Raw genomic sequence first — 20,051 nt, 5'->3', positions numbered from 1 at the left:
CGTCTTTTTTATTTTCTTCCCTCTTCGGAAACTCGTTAAGAACGATCCACCTCTCGATCCACCATAAAGGAGATCGATTAAATCAGTCAATCGAACTTTCGATTGATCCGAACTTAAGTAAGCTTTTTACTTTTTCAAAATCTATTACAAATATTTTGAAAAAAAAATAAAAAGAAAAAAGAAAAAAAATAGTCTTGTCTCCGGCAAATGAATCGTAGATGCTTATTCGAAAGAAAGCAAAAAGAAACCCTCCCCTATCATGTAAAAAATATATATTCGATCTATTTCGAATAAAATACGAAGTGTCTATGGGAAGTAAAAGGGTAAAAAATTTGTTTTTTTTTTTGCTCTTTACGTGATAAATAATCGATATAAATAAATTAAAAGAGAAATATTAAAATCGTTTATCATGAAATAAATAAATAAGATATAAAGCGGACGAACTGTAGAATTATGTCTTTTGACCTCGACGTTCAAATTTTCTTTTTTATTAACATAATATATATACATACATATTGTGAATAATCGCGAATAGTCTTCGTCATATTCATATTCGTAGATCGATCGAAAAAAAGAAAGAAAAATTAAGAAAAAAAAAAGAGAGAGAAAGAGAGAGAGAGAGAGATAGAGAGAGTCTCGTTAGGAAAACATCTCTCTCAACGCTCTCAGAATACGCGCAGACTTTTGACCTAGAATGAGGCGAAATCGAGAAACGTCTCGAGCACGAGGAAGAAGCGGTAAATATAACGCTGTTTCTGCGACGCTCAGATTGGTATCACGAACAAAAATAGTAGAAATATTTTAATACGAATGCGTCCCGTTAACCTTTTCCACCCTTTGCATTCTAATATTACGCTCATGTGACGATCGATGAATAATTTAAATAAATTAAAAAAAAAAAAAAAAAGGAAAACAACAGCAACAACAACAACAAAATATAATAAGGAGCAATTAATAATTCGTAAGAAAGAAAAAGAGAGAGAAAAAAAAAGAAAAAAGTGGGCATGAAATAAAAAAAAAAGAAAAAAAAGAGAGAGAGAGAGAGAGAGAACTTTCATAACGAAAGAAAAACAATTTAACGTTTTATAATTTTTCTCACTTTCTAAATTTAATAATAATAGAAGAAAATTAAATTAATTTCTTCCCTTATGAACACTTGATTCTTTTAAATATCAAATCACTTTTATATTGCTAATTTTCTTTTTCTTTTATATATATATATATACATATATACATCTTATAAATAAATACATATTTATATTGTGCTTAGAATTAATACAGTATGTTGTTCGATGTTAATAATTAATTGAAGTAATTTAATGGAAAATTTTAATAATTTAATCAATATTTGTTTCGGCTAGATAAGTACATACATGTGTACGTCAAATTTATTCGAAAAATTCGAGTAGAAGTTCATATTTCCGCAAGGTGACGACGATGTATCGTTTGTTTCTCTCTCTCTCTCTCTCTCTCTCTCTCTCTCTCTGTTTCTTTCTGTCTCGCTTCCGCTCGCAAATCCTTTCGGGCGGACGCATTTGGCACCGTTGGCAGCGGCTCAGACGTCCACGATGAAATATCTAGCACTGTGGTGACTTTGATCTTCCGACGGAGGAGGATCGTTCCGTCGCGGAGGTTGCAGTCTCGATGTAAGAGGAGGAGAAGGAGAAAGAGAAGGAGAAAAGGAGGCACGTGTGGTGTGGCCACATGATGCTGTCTCTCTTTCTCTTTTAAGACGATCACGAGAAGCAGGAAGTTTTCGAAGCAATTCGCATCATGTTCCCATCGTGGGTGTTGAAAAAAGAATTTCTGATTTTTTTCTTTTTTCTCTCTCTCTCTCTCTCTCTCTCTTTCCTTTTGTCTTTCTTTTTGTTTGTTTTTCTTCTCGTTCGTTGATTAATCAAATCTCTATTTCTCTCTCTCTCTTTCTCTCTCTCTCTCTCTCTTTCTCTCTCTCTCTCTCTCTTTCTCTCTCTCTCTCTCTCTCTCTCTCTCAATTTCGTTGGAATTGATATGTTATCTATGAGTAACGTGTAACCATTTCAAGAAAATAAAAATGAAACTTCGGTTCAAAAAAAAAAATAAATAAATAAATAAATAAAATACAATAAATAAATAAATAAATAAATAAAAGAAAAACATTTTTTTCGTTAAAAACATACGCGACACTGCAAATATATTTATGTTAAATAAACATAATCCTGTAGTCGTTAATATAATCTCGTTAATTATATTATATACTTACGATGTTATATAAATAAATAAATTGAAACAATAAATTTATTCGATTTGTCCATCATGGAAGACAAATATTATAATTAAAGGTATATAAAATGTTACGTAAAAATTTTCTAGCGCATTTGAAATGTCTACTAATAATATTTATATAATAACGTTCGTTTTCTCGTGAATCTAATTTCTAATATATATATATATATATATATATATCTAATAAAAAGTGTCTAATATATATATATATCTAATAAAAAGTGTCATGTTATATATATATATATATATATACACAAAGATTTGAAAGACACCTTGCACCGTTTTCGATGTTTCTTCTTGATCCGAAGATGCGTAAACGCACACGCGGAACGACAGCTGCGTCCATACGGAATCGTCGAGAGATCTCACTGACCCTCTTCTCTCTCTCTCTCTCTCTCTCTCTCTCTCTCTCTCTCTCTCTTTCTGTCTCTGTCTCTATGTATCTATCTCTCCATCTCTCTTTCTCTTTCTCTTGTGCATTCTCACGTGCAGCAAGGGGTGAGTCACCCTCGTTGAAATTCTAAAAGCACCGATTTCCCGAAAGTCTATTACGAAGCACTTGGCGTCATACGCCCTGCTATTTTCCGCGCGTATCTCTCCGATCTACGTTCTAACGACATTCTCGGTTCATCCACTATTTCTTTGACCCCTTGAAAATGATAATTTTTACTTAATTATAAGTGGAATAGTTCCATCTGAAGAAAAAAAAAAGAACTTTTATATATTACAGCCCGTAGAAAAAAAAACAAAAGAGATAATAAATAAATATCGACGATATATTCGAATTATTAATAACTTTCTTTTTTGTTTCGGTTCAATTAAATTAATAAATTATCAATTAAGTTAATAAATCATTAGAATTTTTTATTCATACCGACTTGTACAGATGATAGTAATATTTTTGATTTGTCGAAATGACAATAATCATTTCTAAGAATTTCATTGACTATAGAATACTGAAATATTTATTAATTATTATTATAGATCTTTATAACTATTTATAAAAAAAAAAAGCTAATGTAATTTCCATCGTGTAAAATACGATCTTAGAAATGTGATTTTAAAAAATAAATTAAATTTTTTCAGCTATTTCTATGTCGAAGTAATATCTTCTGTATTTAATTGAATGAGATAAATCGTTACAATAGAGATATTCGAGTATTGTTAATATTCGCAATTGATACGAATATAACAGATCTTATAGTTTGATTTAATCGTTGGATCATCTTATTAATATCTAAACTATTTAAATTTAAATATTTACTTATTATAAAAAGATTATTAATAATTATTAAAATACAAAAATCGTATATATATATATATATATAATAATTATAAATATTATTTATTAATAGCAAATATATAAATATTTTTTAGTTCGTTACAGAAGACAGATAAAAATCCTTTTTCGAAAAGGTAAAGTTTCATTTTATTCTAGTGAAATTTATTATGAACTTTGCTTTCCCAGCTAAGAAAACGTACTTTTCTTTTTCTTTTTTTTTATTTACGTCGTAGAGAAAATTACGTAATGGGCGTTCCGCATGGCGCGTGCGAACGGATATGCGAGCGTGATGCGAGCATCCTCTTTCTCTCGAGGTGCACCGATCCTTGAAGTCTTTTCTCTTTCCAGTACTTCGTAAGAGCGATCGATCGATAAGTGAACGTGCATCCTCGAGATCGAAAAGTTTATCTTTCCTTCTGTTTCAACGTTTCACGATTTTCTATCTGGTTAATTACTAAATTTTATTTACATAAACAAATAAAATTTAATAATATGTAAATATTACTAAATTAATATTTATTAATATTTATAATATTTATTTATATTATTAATATATACATATATATATATATACATATATATATATATATATATATATATATATATATTTCTAGTAATTGACGTTGACAGTAAAAAAATATCTTATGTATATATAAATATATATAATAAATAATAAATAATAAATAATAATAATATTTGTATAGAAGACGTTTCGTTTTAAGTGATATCAATTAATTTTGATCTTATTTATAAACAATCGTTTTATAAAGAAATATTTTAAATAAAATATTGATGAGGGGTAAAATGTAATATGTATTGCAATAATTTTATAGAGAACGTTGTTGTAAAAAGTACGGAAAAATGATCATAGTTTTTTTCTTTCTTTCTTTTTTTTTTCTTTTTTTTTTTTTTCTTTTTCTTTTTTTTTATGAAAATCAATACTTTAAGCTGAACAAAGATTGTAGAAAGTATAAATGCGAATCAAACGAATACTTATAGTGTACCTTTTCATCGATATTTTATCAAGTTATATAACATCTGATAATCAATGAATTTATTATTCAATTTATTTTTCATTTATTTTTCATTTATTTATTTATTTATTCATGTTCATACATTTTTGAAGTTGTAATCATTACATTTTCAATTTCGACGGTTTGAAATCGTTGAATATTTTATAATATCGATATATATCATTAAACTTCAATATGTGCATATATGTATGTATATCAGAAAGTATGACAATAATGTGTCGATGAAAGTTTCAATGACGTCATGAAAAATACAGTCATCGAAATAATGAAGAAATATAAGAAACGTAGAATTTTTTTAAACTTCTCATGCAATATTTGTATATCTCTACAGATGTTGATTATTAAAATCCATTTTCTTTAAACACAGAATGTTGAATCAATGTTTTCGTTTTATCATTTCGCATAAGAAGAAAACATAGGAAAAAGAGAGAGAGAGAGAGAGAGAGAGAGAGAGAGAGAGAGAGAGAGAGAGAGAGAGAGACAGAGAGAGACAGATATAGAAAGACAGAGATAAAAAGAGTGTTTCGAGCGAGCAAGAGATAAATAAAGATAGATAGAAAGAGAGGAGAGAGAGAGAGAGAGGGAGAGAGAGAGAGAGGTCTAAAAAGATTCTTCGTGCTAATGCAAGCTTTTTTTCTTTCTCTTTTTCTTTCACATATCTATGATATATACATATATCACCGAGATGGAAAGCAAATGCTTTTCTAAACGACGAGTATGTAGATCCCATGACGTTTTAAAATGCCGTCGGGCTTCCATTCCGGTATATAAAGGGTAAAAGAGAGAGAAAGAGAAAAAGAGAGAAAGAGAGAGAGAGAGAGAGAGAGAGAGAGAGAAAGTCGCGCGACACGCTAAAGAAGAAGCCACGTACGTGCGTACGTGCGTACAAGCATTTTTCCATCTGCGAATAAAAAGTTCAAGAGGCTCTTCTCTACCATCTATCTTCTTCTTTCGACGGAGCATTTACGAATTTATCCTTTTTGCCTTGCTCTTATTTCGAGTGCTCTTTTCTTTACTTACAAGGGAACGGTGTTACCAAGAGTGAACATTTCTTTTTTTTTTTTTCCTTTTTTTTTCTTTTTGTTTTCTTGTTTTTTTTGTCTTTTTCTTTTTTTTTTTTTTTTTTTTTTTTTCGTTCCCCTTTTTAACTCGTATAAAATTTATGGGACACGAGATTTTTTTGCTTTTGTTTTCTTTTTTTTTTATTTCTATTTATCAGCAATTTATTAATCCTTCCATGGAATAGAATATCATGCTTGCATATATATTGTATATACATACATACATATATACATATATGTATACATATATGTATGTATGTATGTATGTATGTATATATATATATATGTATATGTGTATGTACATATATAAATTTCTCCTCGAAATGTGAAACTTTTCAGAAAAAAATTCTTCATTATTTATACTTATAGAATATTATATATTTTGAACCTTTTTATTTGACTATTAATTTTTATTTAAATCATCCAATTTTTTTTGTGTTCTCTCCTCCTTCTTTTTTTTCTTTTTTCATTTAATTCAACCCCACATTATATATTTATTACTACAAAAATATATCTAGTATTTTTAAAAACATAAATTTATACACACACACACATAGTATTTATTTATTTCTCGTCTAATAATATAATATGAGTACATTTGGTCGATTAATCATTCACGTATTCAGTTTATTTTTCATGATGCATTTTAACATTGTTAAATATTTATATTTGCTCTTTGGATTCTTTCATCCTCATATAATATATATATATATATGTAAAGAAAGTATACTTTCTTCAGGTAGATTTGCCGCGGTTCTCATGGCCCGCCCTTCCATTGTCCTTTGTTGTTTACAAATTCTTTTGTTACCTACAAATCGAGCCGTTAAGATTTGGAAGAGAAACGGGCAGTAGGAAATAGAACGTAGAAGAGAGAAGTAGCACGAGAGTTTATAAGGAAATTTATACTAGATAATATATATTAAATAAAATTTAAATAGTGTGAATAATAAACGTAAATTGTCGTTTCTTTGTTCACAGAGAAACATATTTTCGTTTATCACCTCACATAATCAATCTGAGATATTATATATATATATATGTATGTATGTATGTATATATAATTATATTAGTAGCAAAGTCGACAGATCTTAACTCGAGTGTACAGAGGTCACTGAACTCAGGTGACATCAGCTTAGCTAGACGAATCGTTGTTATCGGAGTTACTTCCGCGATCGAACTAATGATACCTAATTGTCTTTTCGTAGGGCTTCCAGTGGCCGCGGAACTGATTCGCCCCTCAACTCAGACTTGGCACTGGACAAACCTCGACCAATACCGTCCCCCAGGTAAGACAATTTATTTTTCTTCATCTGTTTTACTTTTTTTTTAAGTTTTTTTTTTTTTTTGCAGTTTTGTTTATACGTAAAAGAGGAGTCGTTTGTCAAAAAGAAAAAAAAAAAAAAAGAAAAAATGGATATTGGTATATCGTTTCCAAAATTTATTCGAACTATTGAGGAGCATTAAATTTCTCATCTTTTTTTCTTTTTTATTAACAAATCTGTCAATAGAAATAATAAAAAAGTTCAAAGGCCAAAAAGGGAATAATATATATGTACATACATATATACTCGCTCTTCTCCGATTTACGCGGAATGTTCGTTTCGAGTGGTTTTGAAATTAAAAATAAAAAAAGAAAGAAACCACATAAACTATAAATCCAGCAGTACGAAAAAAAGTACTAATTAATATAATGTGCCACTGTAAATTATAAAAATATTTATTTCTTATATATATATATATATATATATATATATATATATATATATTTTCAATAAATATCGAATATATAAATTAATTGTAACAACAAAGAAGTTCTATTAAATCCGTAATAAATAAAAATTTAAATATAATTTAATTTAATAATTGGAATAAAAAAGAAAAAAAAAGAAATTAAAAAGATATCTCCTCGAAATTTAATCGAGTTTATTTTGATTTATACTTATGTCTAATTAAATCTAACTGTTAAGATATTGTTAGAATAGATCTGATTAATAATTTGTACGATAATAATTTAAAGAAATTGTTCAAATATTTGGTATAGAACAATCTCTTATTTGTAAATGTATGCTTTTTATACTTTCTAGATTTTGGCATACGAATATTTTAGATTATTTTAAAGTACGTCATATGTTTGTCGAGGTAACAAAACAACATTTTTATGAGATATTTTATTTCTATTTATTTCGCGGTCCATCAAATAGAAATATTTAAAATTTATTCTAACGTCCGCGTTGGCGCCAGAGTTACTTTCGATCGTATGCGCCAATTTTTGTTTTTTTATTTCTTTTTTTTTTTTTTTTTTTTTTTAAGATGAACTCCACCTCTCCTTTACACCCAACTCATTTATCTTTTCAACTTTTTAATTTCTACTTTATAAAGTGATCGGTGAAGTTCAACCTTTTCCTTTATGATTTTTATTTCGTATAAATCGTTATAAACAAAACAAAAAATTATAAGTTAATTATAGTAGGTTCACGTGGGCAATCAATTGGAATTGATCGAACGGTTAAGAATTTATCGGAATTTAAAAAGAAGGAAAAGAGAAAAAATATAAAAGAATAAAAATTTACAAAGAAAATAATCAAAGAAATCACATAAGCTAGGATATTATGTGTAATATTTTAATTGCATAATATGTATCAACAACAACCCTTTGATATACGTTTACCGACCGTTACAGACAAATCCACCCTCTCTACGGAGAGAAGGCCGGGCTTTTGGGTTATTGCGATACCGTCGGTAACACAGAAAACTTTCCACCAGCCCCCAATATTGTCGTAGAGGGTGGAAGAATAGAATTCGTGCGCCCCTCGCAAGATGGCACAACGATATCACGAAGAAATACGATGTCCCGAGGGTCACAGACTTTCAACGATCAATCAGAAAAGTCTGATCCTGCGAAGGTAAGTTCTTTTTCTTCTGATTTTTAAAGTTTTTCATGCATTAAAAAAAAAAAAACCCCTGTTAAAAGAATAGATAAAAATTTTTAATATTTGAAAATAGATTAGAAATATCTCGAATAAGAGCAACGATTTGATGTATGATAGTAAGTCGACTATCGTTTTATTCTCTCTATGCATGCGGTTTAATAGCTAAACCCTTTACACCCTTCATGTTGTATTCATTAGACGTAATTGATTTCCTCGATAGGGCGAAGTAGGATTTCCATACCAAATTGGATCGCCCGAGCTCCTCTCTCTCTCTCTCTCTCTCTCTCTCTCTCTCTCTCTCTCTCTCTCTCTCTCTCTCTCTCTCTCTCTCTCCTCTTAGAATAAGAGAAGGGAATTGTGCACGAGCCGATACGTGGCGATTATTTCAAAATTAACGACGTTTTGTGTGCGGTACCCATTCGTTTACAAAAGAGAAAGAGAGAGAGAGAGAGAGAGAGAGAGAGAGAGGAAGAGAGACAAAGACAAAGACAAAGACAAAGACAGAGAAAGAGAACGTTAATTCTAACGACTTAATGAAATCCTAGGGAAAGTCGACGTGCCAACTTTATAGAAGCCTCTCTCCTCCCTCCCCTCTCCTCCCCACCCTTCCGCACCCTCATCTACTCTTCCTAGCTAGGCCTTTTCACTAACTTATAAGACACCTTCGTGATGTCGACACCTACGACATTTACGTTGGCGATTAATTCACTTCTATTTTAATCCTTTCCCCGTTCCCCTCTTACCACGATCGTCGATCGTACCCATTCATTTTATGCTTCTTATCGTCTGTCATTTTTTTCTTTTTCATTCTCGTTACTCTTACCAGACAGGATGTAATCTGTGTCCCGATACGGGACATAATCCCGATAATTTCGTGATCATGTTGTGTTAGATACGACACATAAATTGTAATGATATCGTTAACTTATATTGACAATAGGACACCATCGACCTTGCTTTTTTTGTTCCTTATTTTTTTTCTTTTTTTTCTTCTTGTTTTTTTTTTTTTTCTTTTCCTCTTTGTTCAGATCACAAAGAGAAGTATGCAGTCAATTAATTATCTCTTCCGCTCTCTACGATTTTATTGCAGGCACTCGTAATCGAACAAACAATTTCATTTTTCTTTTTTTTCGTTTTTCTTAATTTAAAAAAATTTTTTTTATTATTATGCTATTGTTAGTTCTACCGTTGCAGCAGCCAATTTCGACATATATTATTTTTCTTCTTGTTTAAACAAGAAATGAATGGTTTAATTAAACAAGAAATAATTATTTATTTCGTTTATCTTGTTGATATTAAATGCGCTTAATCACGATATCATATCGAAATATAAATAAACTCTTATATATCGGATGTTTATTATAAAACGAAGGTTTATGGATTTTTTTTATCTCAAAAATACGGCACTTGTGATCTTTTTATATTTAATCTAAACTTTTTAGGTCAACTGTGTGTTTTAAATACTTTGTTAAATAGCTCGAAAAATTCAAAATGAATAGAAAAATATTTCAGATCAGTTACTTGTTTGCATTCTTCTTTCTGTTTTTTTTTTTTTTTTTTTTTTATGTAGAATATATTGCTATTATAAAACATATAGGTTTTTATTTAAAAAAAAAAAAAAAAAAAAAAAAAAGAATAATAATAATAAATATCATAATATCTCTTTGTAATCAAATAACTATGAGTAATCAGATAACTATCAAATAAATGAAAAACTATATCTTAATATTTTACTTAATTTCTCTTAATAATTTTTCTTAAAATTTTTCATCATTTTTCTCTTCATTTCCTAGATAAAAATTTTCCATCTTGTACGTCTAACATATATATATATATATATATATATATATATATATATATATATATATATATAGAATTTCATAAATCAGACTTTTAACAATTAGATTAAAACATTTAAATTAAATAACAATAAATTGCAATAGACTCAAAGTAAACGTACATATTCAAAATATAAATCTAATTAATTTAATTACTAATTTTATTACTAATTTTATTACTAACTTTATTACTAATTTAATTACTAATAATTAAATCAAAAAAAGGTGTATGTATATATATATATATATATATATATATATATATATATATATATATATATAGATTATATTAAACTGGACTTTCCTGGTTTCAATGCAAAAGGTTAAGAGACGAGTAACTTTCATCGAGCAAAAGACTTTTCTGCTTACCTCCTTCATTTTTTCTCTTTTCTCGCTTTTTAATTAATGAGGCACACCGTAGAGACGCGAATAATGCCGCTTCTTGATAAGGTACCTCGCTCTTGCGATTATATGAATCCCTTCATTACCTTCCTCGGCCGGTAGTACCGTTAAGAATAACTACTTTAGACGAACGTACATAAGTTCGAATAAAAGAGGAATGAGAGGGACAAACTGGAGCCGCCTTTTGCGACGTAAACATTTTTTTTCTAAAAAGAACGCTAATTGGAGAGACGTTCTTTTTCAAAAATCAAGAACTACTTACTCCTACATCTTTTGTTTCACTTCCATACATATAATACGTATATATGTAAGTACGTAAATACTATTTATTTATTTACTTAGTTACTTACTTGCTTACGTTTGATTTGAAACGCATTTTTGGATCTTGAATTTCGAAGAAACGAAAAAATTTTCCAATCCACGTACCGCTAAACTTAAATAAAATGTAAATTATAATGGGAAGAGAGAAAAAATATATGTAATAAAAATAGAAGAAATAGTGTTACATTATTTTACTCTAATAAAGATCGAAATATTTATTCATACTTTTAAAAATATCCAAAACGCTATATAATTCGATATTATAATAATAAAACAGAAACAAATCCAACGAGTTCATTCGTTGATAAGCAGAAGATAAGATCGCTTATATGCCATCTTATTGATCTAGATAAAATTGTCCATTTCTAATATGAAAAAAAAAAAAAACAAATTCAGAAATTATGATTAATTAATGCCAATCTCGAACAATTAATAAAATAAAAATCAACGATGATAATTGATTAAAATTCATAATGCGCATCGTCGCTATTTTATATCTCGACGATTATGTCGGATGTAACAGCAAACATTACCTTTGAAATTCTGAAATTTTTACTGAATCAGTAAAAGTAGTCGGGGAGCGATAGAGGGGTGAGGACAACAAAGTCAGCTTCGTTTCAAAAAAAAAAAAAAAGAGAGAGAGAGAAAGAGAAAGAGAAAGAGAGAGAGAGAAAAGTCAGATTATAACTTTAGCGTGTGTATTTCGATGGAAAAAGTAAAATGAGACGAAAATTCGACAGGTTAGAAAAGAGTAACGTCGAAAGGGTCGGGTGATAAGTACGATCGATATAAATCATAGCGATAAAATCAAAATTTCGTCGCGACAGGATCGATCGATCGGTGTCTAGGTTTCCGTTCTCACAAAAAAAAAGGAAAAAAAAGAAAAAAGAAAAAAAAAAGGAAACGGTTATCGTTTGGCATTCGCACCAAATTACAACTTGCTTTTTCGTGAAATACAGTCTCCTCTTGTGCTTTTAGTGAACGATACACGACTGGCAGTCAGGCAGGTGGGATAGTGATCGCAAAAAGGACAGGAAAGGGCAACCCTTTTTTGTTACTCCTTCTCTCTCTCTCTCTCTCTCTCTCTCTCTCTCGTTCGACGGTAAACTCAGCTGCATTGATTGACAGAAGCAATAAACGACGTCAATTCTCTCCTCGTAACCCTTTCGTGAACTTTCATTCTCATTTTCGATTTCACTTTCTCCCAATGTCGTAAAGAAATACACCAATATAAAAGATCATTTTATGTTTGTATGCAATTTCGATTTATTTCAATTTTTCGTTCTCGAGATTTTATATATATATATATATATATATATATATATATATAAAATCTGATTACACAATTAAATTAAATATTTCTATTCGATTATTGATGATTTGATTTCTTCTTTTTTTCTTTCTTCCTATCTTTCTTTCTTTTTTTTTTTTTTTTTTTTTTTTTTTTTGTTAATTTTAAATATTTAATCTTATTCGAATATTTACGTATTTAATAGAATGATAAATCATTCCAGTAGCGTAGTTCCAAAGTGAACGTAAATAATTATAGTTATATAATTATTGTGTACTATTTTTAATTAATTATTACTTATTATTTAATATATACAATTAATTCAACAATAATCTCAAAATTATGAATCACTATATAAATATTAATTAATTATTAACTATTTATTTATTATCGATATAAATGGATTTAGGAATGTTGGAGGATGTTGGGAAAAAGTAAAACACGTACATGCATACACACACACACACACACACACAGAAAGAGAGAGAGAGAGAGAGATAAAAAAGAAGTCGATAAATACACACGATATTTTTCGTTTGCGAAAATGATCTCTCTTATTTCAAGGATGAGGTTCGTTTTTTTTCTTTTCTTTTCTTCTTTTTTTTTTCTTTTTAGCACCGAGAGAGCGTATCCAGAGTAAAAAAATTTTTCATTGGACTCGCCTCCATTGTGTCGCTATCGCGCGGGGAGAGTCAACGGATCGAAGAAAAACCGATTCTCCAAGCTGCAGTAGCGTCGCGTCTATGTTAGTGTTCGTAAAAACATATGCTATGGTTTACCCATGGCGTACATTTTATAGTTTTGTTCGTTTGTTAGCCCGATAAAGTAAAAAAAAAAAAAACACAGAAAAAAACAGAAAAAAGTATATATATTTTCTAGAAGCGTTAGTTGCTTTCGATACAAAAGTATTTTCAGACAAAAGATATGGAGCATCCATTGTTGAAAATCGATCGACAGGAGTCAGGAAACCTTTCGTCATGGAATTTAATCGTAGAAGACGCATGAACAAATCTCGAACGTTTATTTTGTATTTTTAATTATTAACGAGAAAATTAACAGTTAAAGTGATTAATAATAATAGATTATATATATATATATATATTTATATTTATAATTATTTATTTTATAGGATAAATCAATGACTATTACCATCTCGAATATCTACGTTATTTTTAATTTTATGAAAAGAAGAAAGAAAATGATCAAAAAGTAACGCCAATTCAATGGGAAGAGTATGTGGGTTCTTTTCTAAAAACGATGGGAAAGAAATTTATATCATATAAAATGTATTATTAATTTATTTACTAATAATTTATTTACATATTATATGTAATATATTTCTATTTTTGATTCCGTACTTAATTATGAATACAATACTTATTTGTTACATTTGTTAGATATCTATAGCTGATCGAAGTCTAAGAAAAAAGAAAAAAAAAAAAAAAAAAAAAACAAAACAAAAAAAAAAGCATAAGCACGAAAATTATATTCGACAATAATTTTATGAAACGATGAAAAAAAAAAAGAAGAAGAAGAAAAAAAAAGAAATCTCTTGAAATATTTAACACGTATATCTTAATGGATCTCATCGAGGATGAAAATTTGGATATAAGAAAAAGAAAAATACTTTTTCTTTATTTTTTCTTCGAAAAGGCTTTAAAACGAAACAAAAGAAAAAAAGAAAAAAAGAAAAAAAGAAACAAGAAAATTTCTCTTGTACGAATAATTTCATTTTTATATTCAACATTATCTTAGTTAAAGGAGGATGCAGAGGGGGTGGGTGGAGGGAGGAAGGAAGCGATAAACGGGCAAACTCATGAAAATATTAAAATCGCTAATCGGCGTGATTTTGAAGGAACACGTGTTGAAATATTGACTTTATGTTTGACGTTTACGTTATTTTGCTTGGACGTTATTCGCCGGAAGGCATGCATGTAAACTGGCTTGGTAACTCGCATTCACCGGTAACGTGTAGTTACGTCTACGTTTATAATCCCTTAACCACCTGCTGGATCTGTCATTCGTAAAGGCGGAAACTGCGAATGTCCAAGAAAGAAGAGAGAAAGGAAAAGAAAAAGATAAAGATAAAGAAAAAGAAAAAAAGAGAGAAAAAAGAGAGAGAGAGGGAGAGAGAGAGAAACATTCTTTGCGTTTCTGAAAGCCAAAGAGAAACGTCGAAAGAATAGAAAAATGTAAAACAAAACAAACAAAAATAAGAAAAAAAGAAATATATATATATATATATACACATAAGAAATACAAGAAAAACGATAAGCAAAAAGGAATAAGAGGATAATTGTTCGACGACGGAACGTTTAACGGGTTGACTCGTTACTGCGAATCGACGACGACCGGTCGACCTTCGTGTGACTAGAGAAAAATCTTGTCTGTAAGTACTTACGTCGACTGGGGGGATACTTTGTCGGCTATAAATATATGACTCATGCTGTGTGACAGATTCGTGATCGTAATAGAACGACACACTGTCTCTTTCATCTTGTTGAATTTAGTTAGAGTATAGTTAAAATCTATGTATCTTTTTCTTTTTTTTTCTGTTTCTTCCTTTTTTTTTTTTTTTCTCTTTTCTTTCCGTATTAATTCTCTCTTACGTGTCTCACTTAAGAGATTATTATTTGACGAGAGATTATTGAATGAATCACGATAGTATCTGATATAACGATAGTTATAATATTTTCATGAAAATTATAAGTAACAGAATATTTAATCGTAAATATGTTTATATCTTTTATAAAAATATAAAGAAAAATTTTTTTTACTCATGTTAATAACGATATTTCTAGTATGGATCAATGAAAAAAAAACCATTTGTCTATCTATTTTATTGTTAACAATTTATTTGCGGAAAGTATTGGCTTTTTTTTTAATTTTTTTTTTCTTTTTTTTTTTTTTTTTTTTTTTTTGATTGTGCGAACACAGGAAACCTTCTCGCAAGATTTAGCGACAGCGATTTAGCAATTTGCATGCCAAACTGCAACCGACATCGACAAATATGTACAATTCGGCTATACGAAAAGGGTGGCCCTTTGAAGTTCTCGCGGTCCCTTTTCATCCCTCTCTCTCTCTCTCTCCCTCTTCCTCCCTCCCCTTCTCCCTTTCTCTTTCGACGTACGAGAGTATCGATCGAGGTTCGAAAGTTCGAACAAACAAAGAGAAGACAGATAGGTGATCGATTTTGGAACGAAAAGTTCCTTCCATACTTGTTCTTTCGTTTCTATCATAAACTATTAAAACTGTTAAAACAACATTTTCTAAATTGCCATAATACGATAATGTCGAAATAGCCTGTCGAATAAATTAATAAGAGAACTCTCAACTTATAAATATATTTCATTTTGTTAATAGGATAATTATTTATATAAGAATTTGGATATGCTAATATTGTAATATATTATGATATATTATTAACATTATGATAATACATTAATGACATTTGAAAATAATTATATAAAAATATTAATATATTATATATGATAAATTTGAATATGATAAAGGTATTAATACACTAAACATTAGTACGAAATTATATTTTATAACGACATCGTAATAATAATAATAATAAAAAAAAAAAAAAAAAGAAGAAGAAAAAGAAGAAGGAAAGAAGATAAAAAAGACTTGCTTGTTGTAACGAAAGCTATAATAAAAGGGTGTAAATAAAAAACGTATCCCTAATAAACATCTTATCGAAGGATATCGAAATTAAACATATCTAAATTTAAATATATAAAAAATAAATAATAAAACGATCAAAAAGTAACACGATATAGTAACTGGAACGAAAGAAATTCTAAATTGTTCAAACATCCAAATTTTCTTTCGGACGTTTCATATTTCAGGTACATTACATTATAATATTAAACATCCGTAATGTATATTACAACATTAAACATCCGTATATTGCGTTACAATATTAAACGTCACAATATTTTACGTATGCGACAAATACATCTGAACTATTTAAATATAACAAGAAAAGAAAATGATATATTCGGACTCATTATAAATTAAATATTTAATGGATAAACGAAGTATTTATCAATTTTCATTGACAACAAAACCTCCTCGATACGTGGAGATAACAGTAGTTACAAAAAAAAAAAAATAAATAAATAAATAAATAAAAAAATAATCTGACATCTTTCACGGATTTAAAGATCATAAAGTAAGAATAAAAAAAAAAAACAGCTATCGGACATTATTCAATGAGAGAACTACGAATAAGTATGACAATTGCAAACAAGTATTTATCGGATGAATTTATGCAATTCCTAACGAGAGAAAGGGATAATCATAGAATTATCCTTAGAACATAATTCTCTAGGAAAATGGTCTGTGTCTGGAGAGAGCAGAATCGCTGTCTAATAGATCTATTCTACTATTAGATCTATAGATCTATTCTACTACTCTAACGTAAACTACCATATAGTTTAACAGCAAGAACAGTGTTTATAAACGCAAGAACGTATACTCGAAATTATTGGTTAACATAAACGCTGGACAATATTATATCTTTAAAACGAAGGAAATGTGGGACTGGTAATAAACCTCATATTGATTTTATGAGAACTTTTTTTGCAAAAACCATACCATTCCTTTAAACGAAAGATCTACGAGTACTATGTTCGTACGAAATAAAAAAAGAATAACAAAATGTATCTCGTGAAAAATAATAAAAAGAAAAAATAGACGTATATACTCAGAATAAGTTTAAAACATATTCTTTAAAAAGAATAAAATAGATCCATCGAAATTGAACGAAAAGATTTACGAATGAGTATATTAATTGATACGTTAACGTGTCTACAACTGCGATAAAATGAAAATATGATTTTTTTTTTTTTTTCTTTAGTATCACAATGAGAAAGTGAAGAAATTAAAAAAAAAAAGAAGAAAAAATAAAAGAAACTAGAAAGATAATATCGAAAAAAATCTGTTTAAAGGATACTTTGGACGATCAAAAAATTCAAAAGAATTGTAGAAAATCAGAATGATTAAGAAAATTATATAGAATTAGCAACGACATTTCAGAGATATTATCGGTACAAAATTAGTATCAATTAATGTATCAATTAAGAAATCATTAGATGGTTTAGAAAAAGAATCGTGACTAAAGTCGATGAAATCAGAATATTTTGATAAAGAATAACTAATGGAAGTAAACACTGGTTAGCGAAATATTAGTTAATAACTTTTTATCAAAAAATAAAAGATAACTTTTTATCAAAAGATAAAAGATCTATTAACTAATAGATGGAATGAATGAAGTGTATGATTTCTTTGAAAAAATTCAAAGATATATAACAAGAAAAAGGAATTTATTACGAAAGATAATATCTTTCGTATAGACCGTTGTCAAATAAGAAAATATTAAGAATCTTCATGTACGTATCTACATTAAATGTACATCAAATACGTCATACTACGTATTCAAGGTTACTTATATGACGAAATATACATAAAAATTGATGAAAAATTTTTTTTAAATTCTTTCAAGAAGAAAGATAATAAGAATATTGGAGAATATTTCGATATTTGCTTCGATCAAATTTGCATACATCAAAGGTAATACAAATTTATAAACGTACATATGTTGATACAGATTGGAGTCAGACACAGAGAATAAAAGACATTGAAAAGAAGATCCGGTTAATGTAATAACGTTATCAAATAGTTCGATCAATTGGAGCATCAAGATAGAAAAATGTATCTCGTGAATCTTGTCAACTATGGAAATAGAGCATACATAATATATATACACATACGGAAGTTACGAAAGGTATGGTATTGTATAGTATTAAAGAGACATTATTGTATCACAATAGATTTAATGACTTTATTATTAATACGATTACTATGTGTTCTGTGACTAACAAAGTGATATAATCTTATGTAAAGATAGGATATGATGCATTTTATATGCAAATACATACATATATACATACATACAGACAGACATACATAGAATATAAATTATCAATTCTTTCTCTCTCTCTCTCTCTCTCTCTCTCTCTCTCTCTCTCTCTCTCTCTCTCTCTCTCTCTCTCTCTCTCTCTCTCTCTCTCTCTCTCTCTCTCTCTCTCTCTCTCTCTCTCTCTCTCTATTTTTCGCGCATGCGCATACGTACGTACGCGAAATAGTTAAGAATATTAATAAATAATTTAACATATTTAAGAACGAACGATATTATTTTCTAACCAATTAAAACCTTTGTCAAAGTCTATAAAATAAGTCAAAGTCTATACATCAAAGTCTATAGACATCTTAAAATGTTGAATTCAAAAGATTATTTGTATTAAGTTTATTTCATGGATGCGCACGAATAAGAGGGAAAAGTGTTCTTGAAAAGCTTTTATATCCTCTTACGACTATGAATTCTTCTTTGTTCTTTGTACTTTAAGGCACAAGGTTTCTTTAAAGGTCTCCTCTATTTTGACATACGAAGCGTACTTATTTAATTTAATCTCTTCCCTCTTTTAACATATTAAATGGATAATTTCACAATTATATTCTAGTATATGCCTGTTTATACTTAAATATATTTTACATTAGATTTAACCAAACTCTGCTTTCTTACGTTTCCAAATACGAAATATACGAAATAACATTGACATCAGTTACGTCAGACATCAAATTGTAATATTTATTTTGCATCAATCTGTTGATCCAATTGTCTACTTTGTTATTCTAATATTTAATTGTTATCCTATAAAATATACGAATCAAACAATATTATAAACCGTTATCGACTTGAATTTTTTATTTTCTCTTTTTCTTCTTTTATATATTTTTCAAGATCTTTATTATTTAATAAACAAAAAAATGTTTAGTTTATAGCTATAACGATTTTATTATAAATAATTTGTAACAATCGTTCGTATACTTTTAGTTAATTAAATTCAACCGATCTTTGTATTTAGAAAATTAATACGGTTATCAATATCATATATGTAAGTGTATCAGTAACAGACATGTGCATAGGGAATTTGCGATTGGATTGATTAGCCTAATTATTCGTCGTTCTATCGCCATTCCTGTCGCTATTAACGTTGACAATCCCCTTGATCTCGCTCCCTTCTCTCTCTCTCTCTCTCTCTCTCTCTCTCTCTCTCTCTCTCTCTCTCTCTCTCTCCCTCTCTCTCTTTCCCTCTCTCCATCTCTCTGTACAATTTGCATAGGATTGCAGAAAATCAAGGCACGTTCTCTACAAATTAATTTCCAATCGAATTAACGTTTTCTGACACCACTCGAAACAGATCAAAAATTAAATTACTTTCTGTCGTGAAAAAAAAGACATACGAAGGGTATTTAATTAATCAAGCAAAAAATTGATCGTGAAATGATTAATTATTGAAATTCTTTTTTATAGATTTTCTTTTGTGATATAGAAAAAAAATATTAAAAGAATAAGAAAATAATAAGAAAATCTGAAACTTATTTTAATTTTTACTTTTATTTGTTTCTATGTGTAAAGGATGATCAAGTGTAACACTACTAAGAAGCATTTGAGAATATCCTATATAATATTTATTAGAATTAAAAACATTTTAAAGATAAATTAAACATTGTTCTTTCTAATGTTTTCATTCGAAATATTATTCTCTGATTGATA

At 28.7% G+C, this 20,051-nt stretch overlaps 1 protein-coding gene across 5 annotated transcripts in view; it reads left to right on the top strand.

Annotated features, from left to right (window-relative positions):
• LOC118449776 (uncharacterized) overlaps positions 1-20,051 on the top strand; it is a 166,572-nt gene that overhangs the window by 59,985 nt on the left and 86,536 nt on the right. For all 5 annotated transcript variants that reach the window (XM_035884760.2, XM_035884752.2, XM_085658957.1 and 2 more), the window contains 2 exons: positions 6,848-6,928; positions 8,323-8,545. In XM_035884760.2, the coding sequence (XP_035740653.2) occupies positions 6,848-6,928; positions 8,323-8,545 (304 nt within the window). The remainder of the gene's footprint in view (positions 1-6,847; positions 6,929-8,322; positions 8,546-20,051) is intronic.

Source organism: Vespa mandarinia, chromosome 8 (genome assembly GCF_050613455.1).
Source record: "Vespa mandarinia isolate Hongniang chromosome 8, ASM5061345v1, whole genome shotgun sequence".
Lineage (NCBI taxonomy): Eukaryota > Metazoa > Arthropoda > Insecta > Hymenoptera > Vespidae > Vespa > Vespa mandarinia.
The sequence above is the reverse complement of the archived record's forward strand: the minus strand, read 5'-3'. Positions and strand labels throughout refer to the sequence as shown.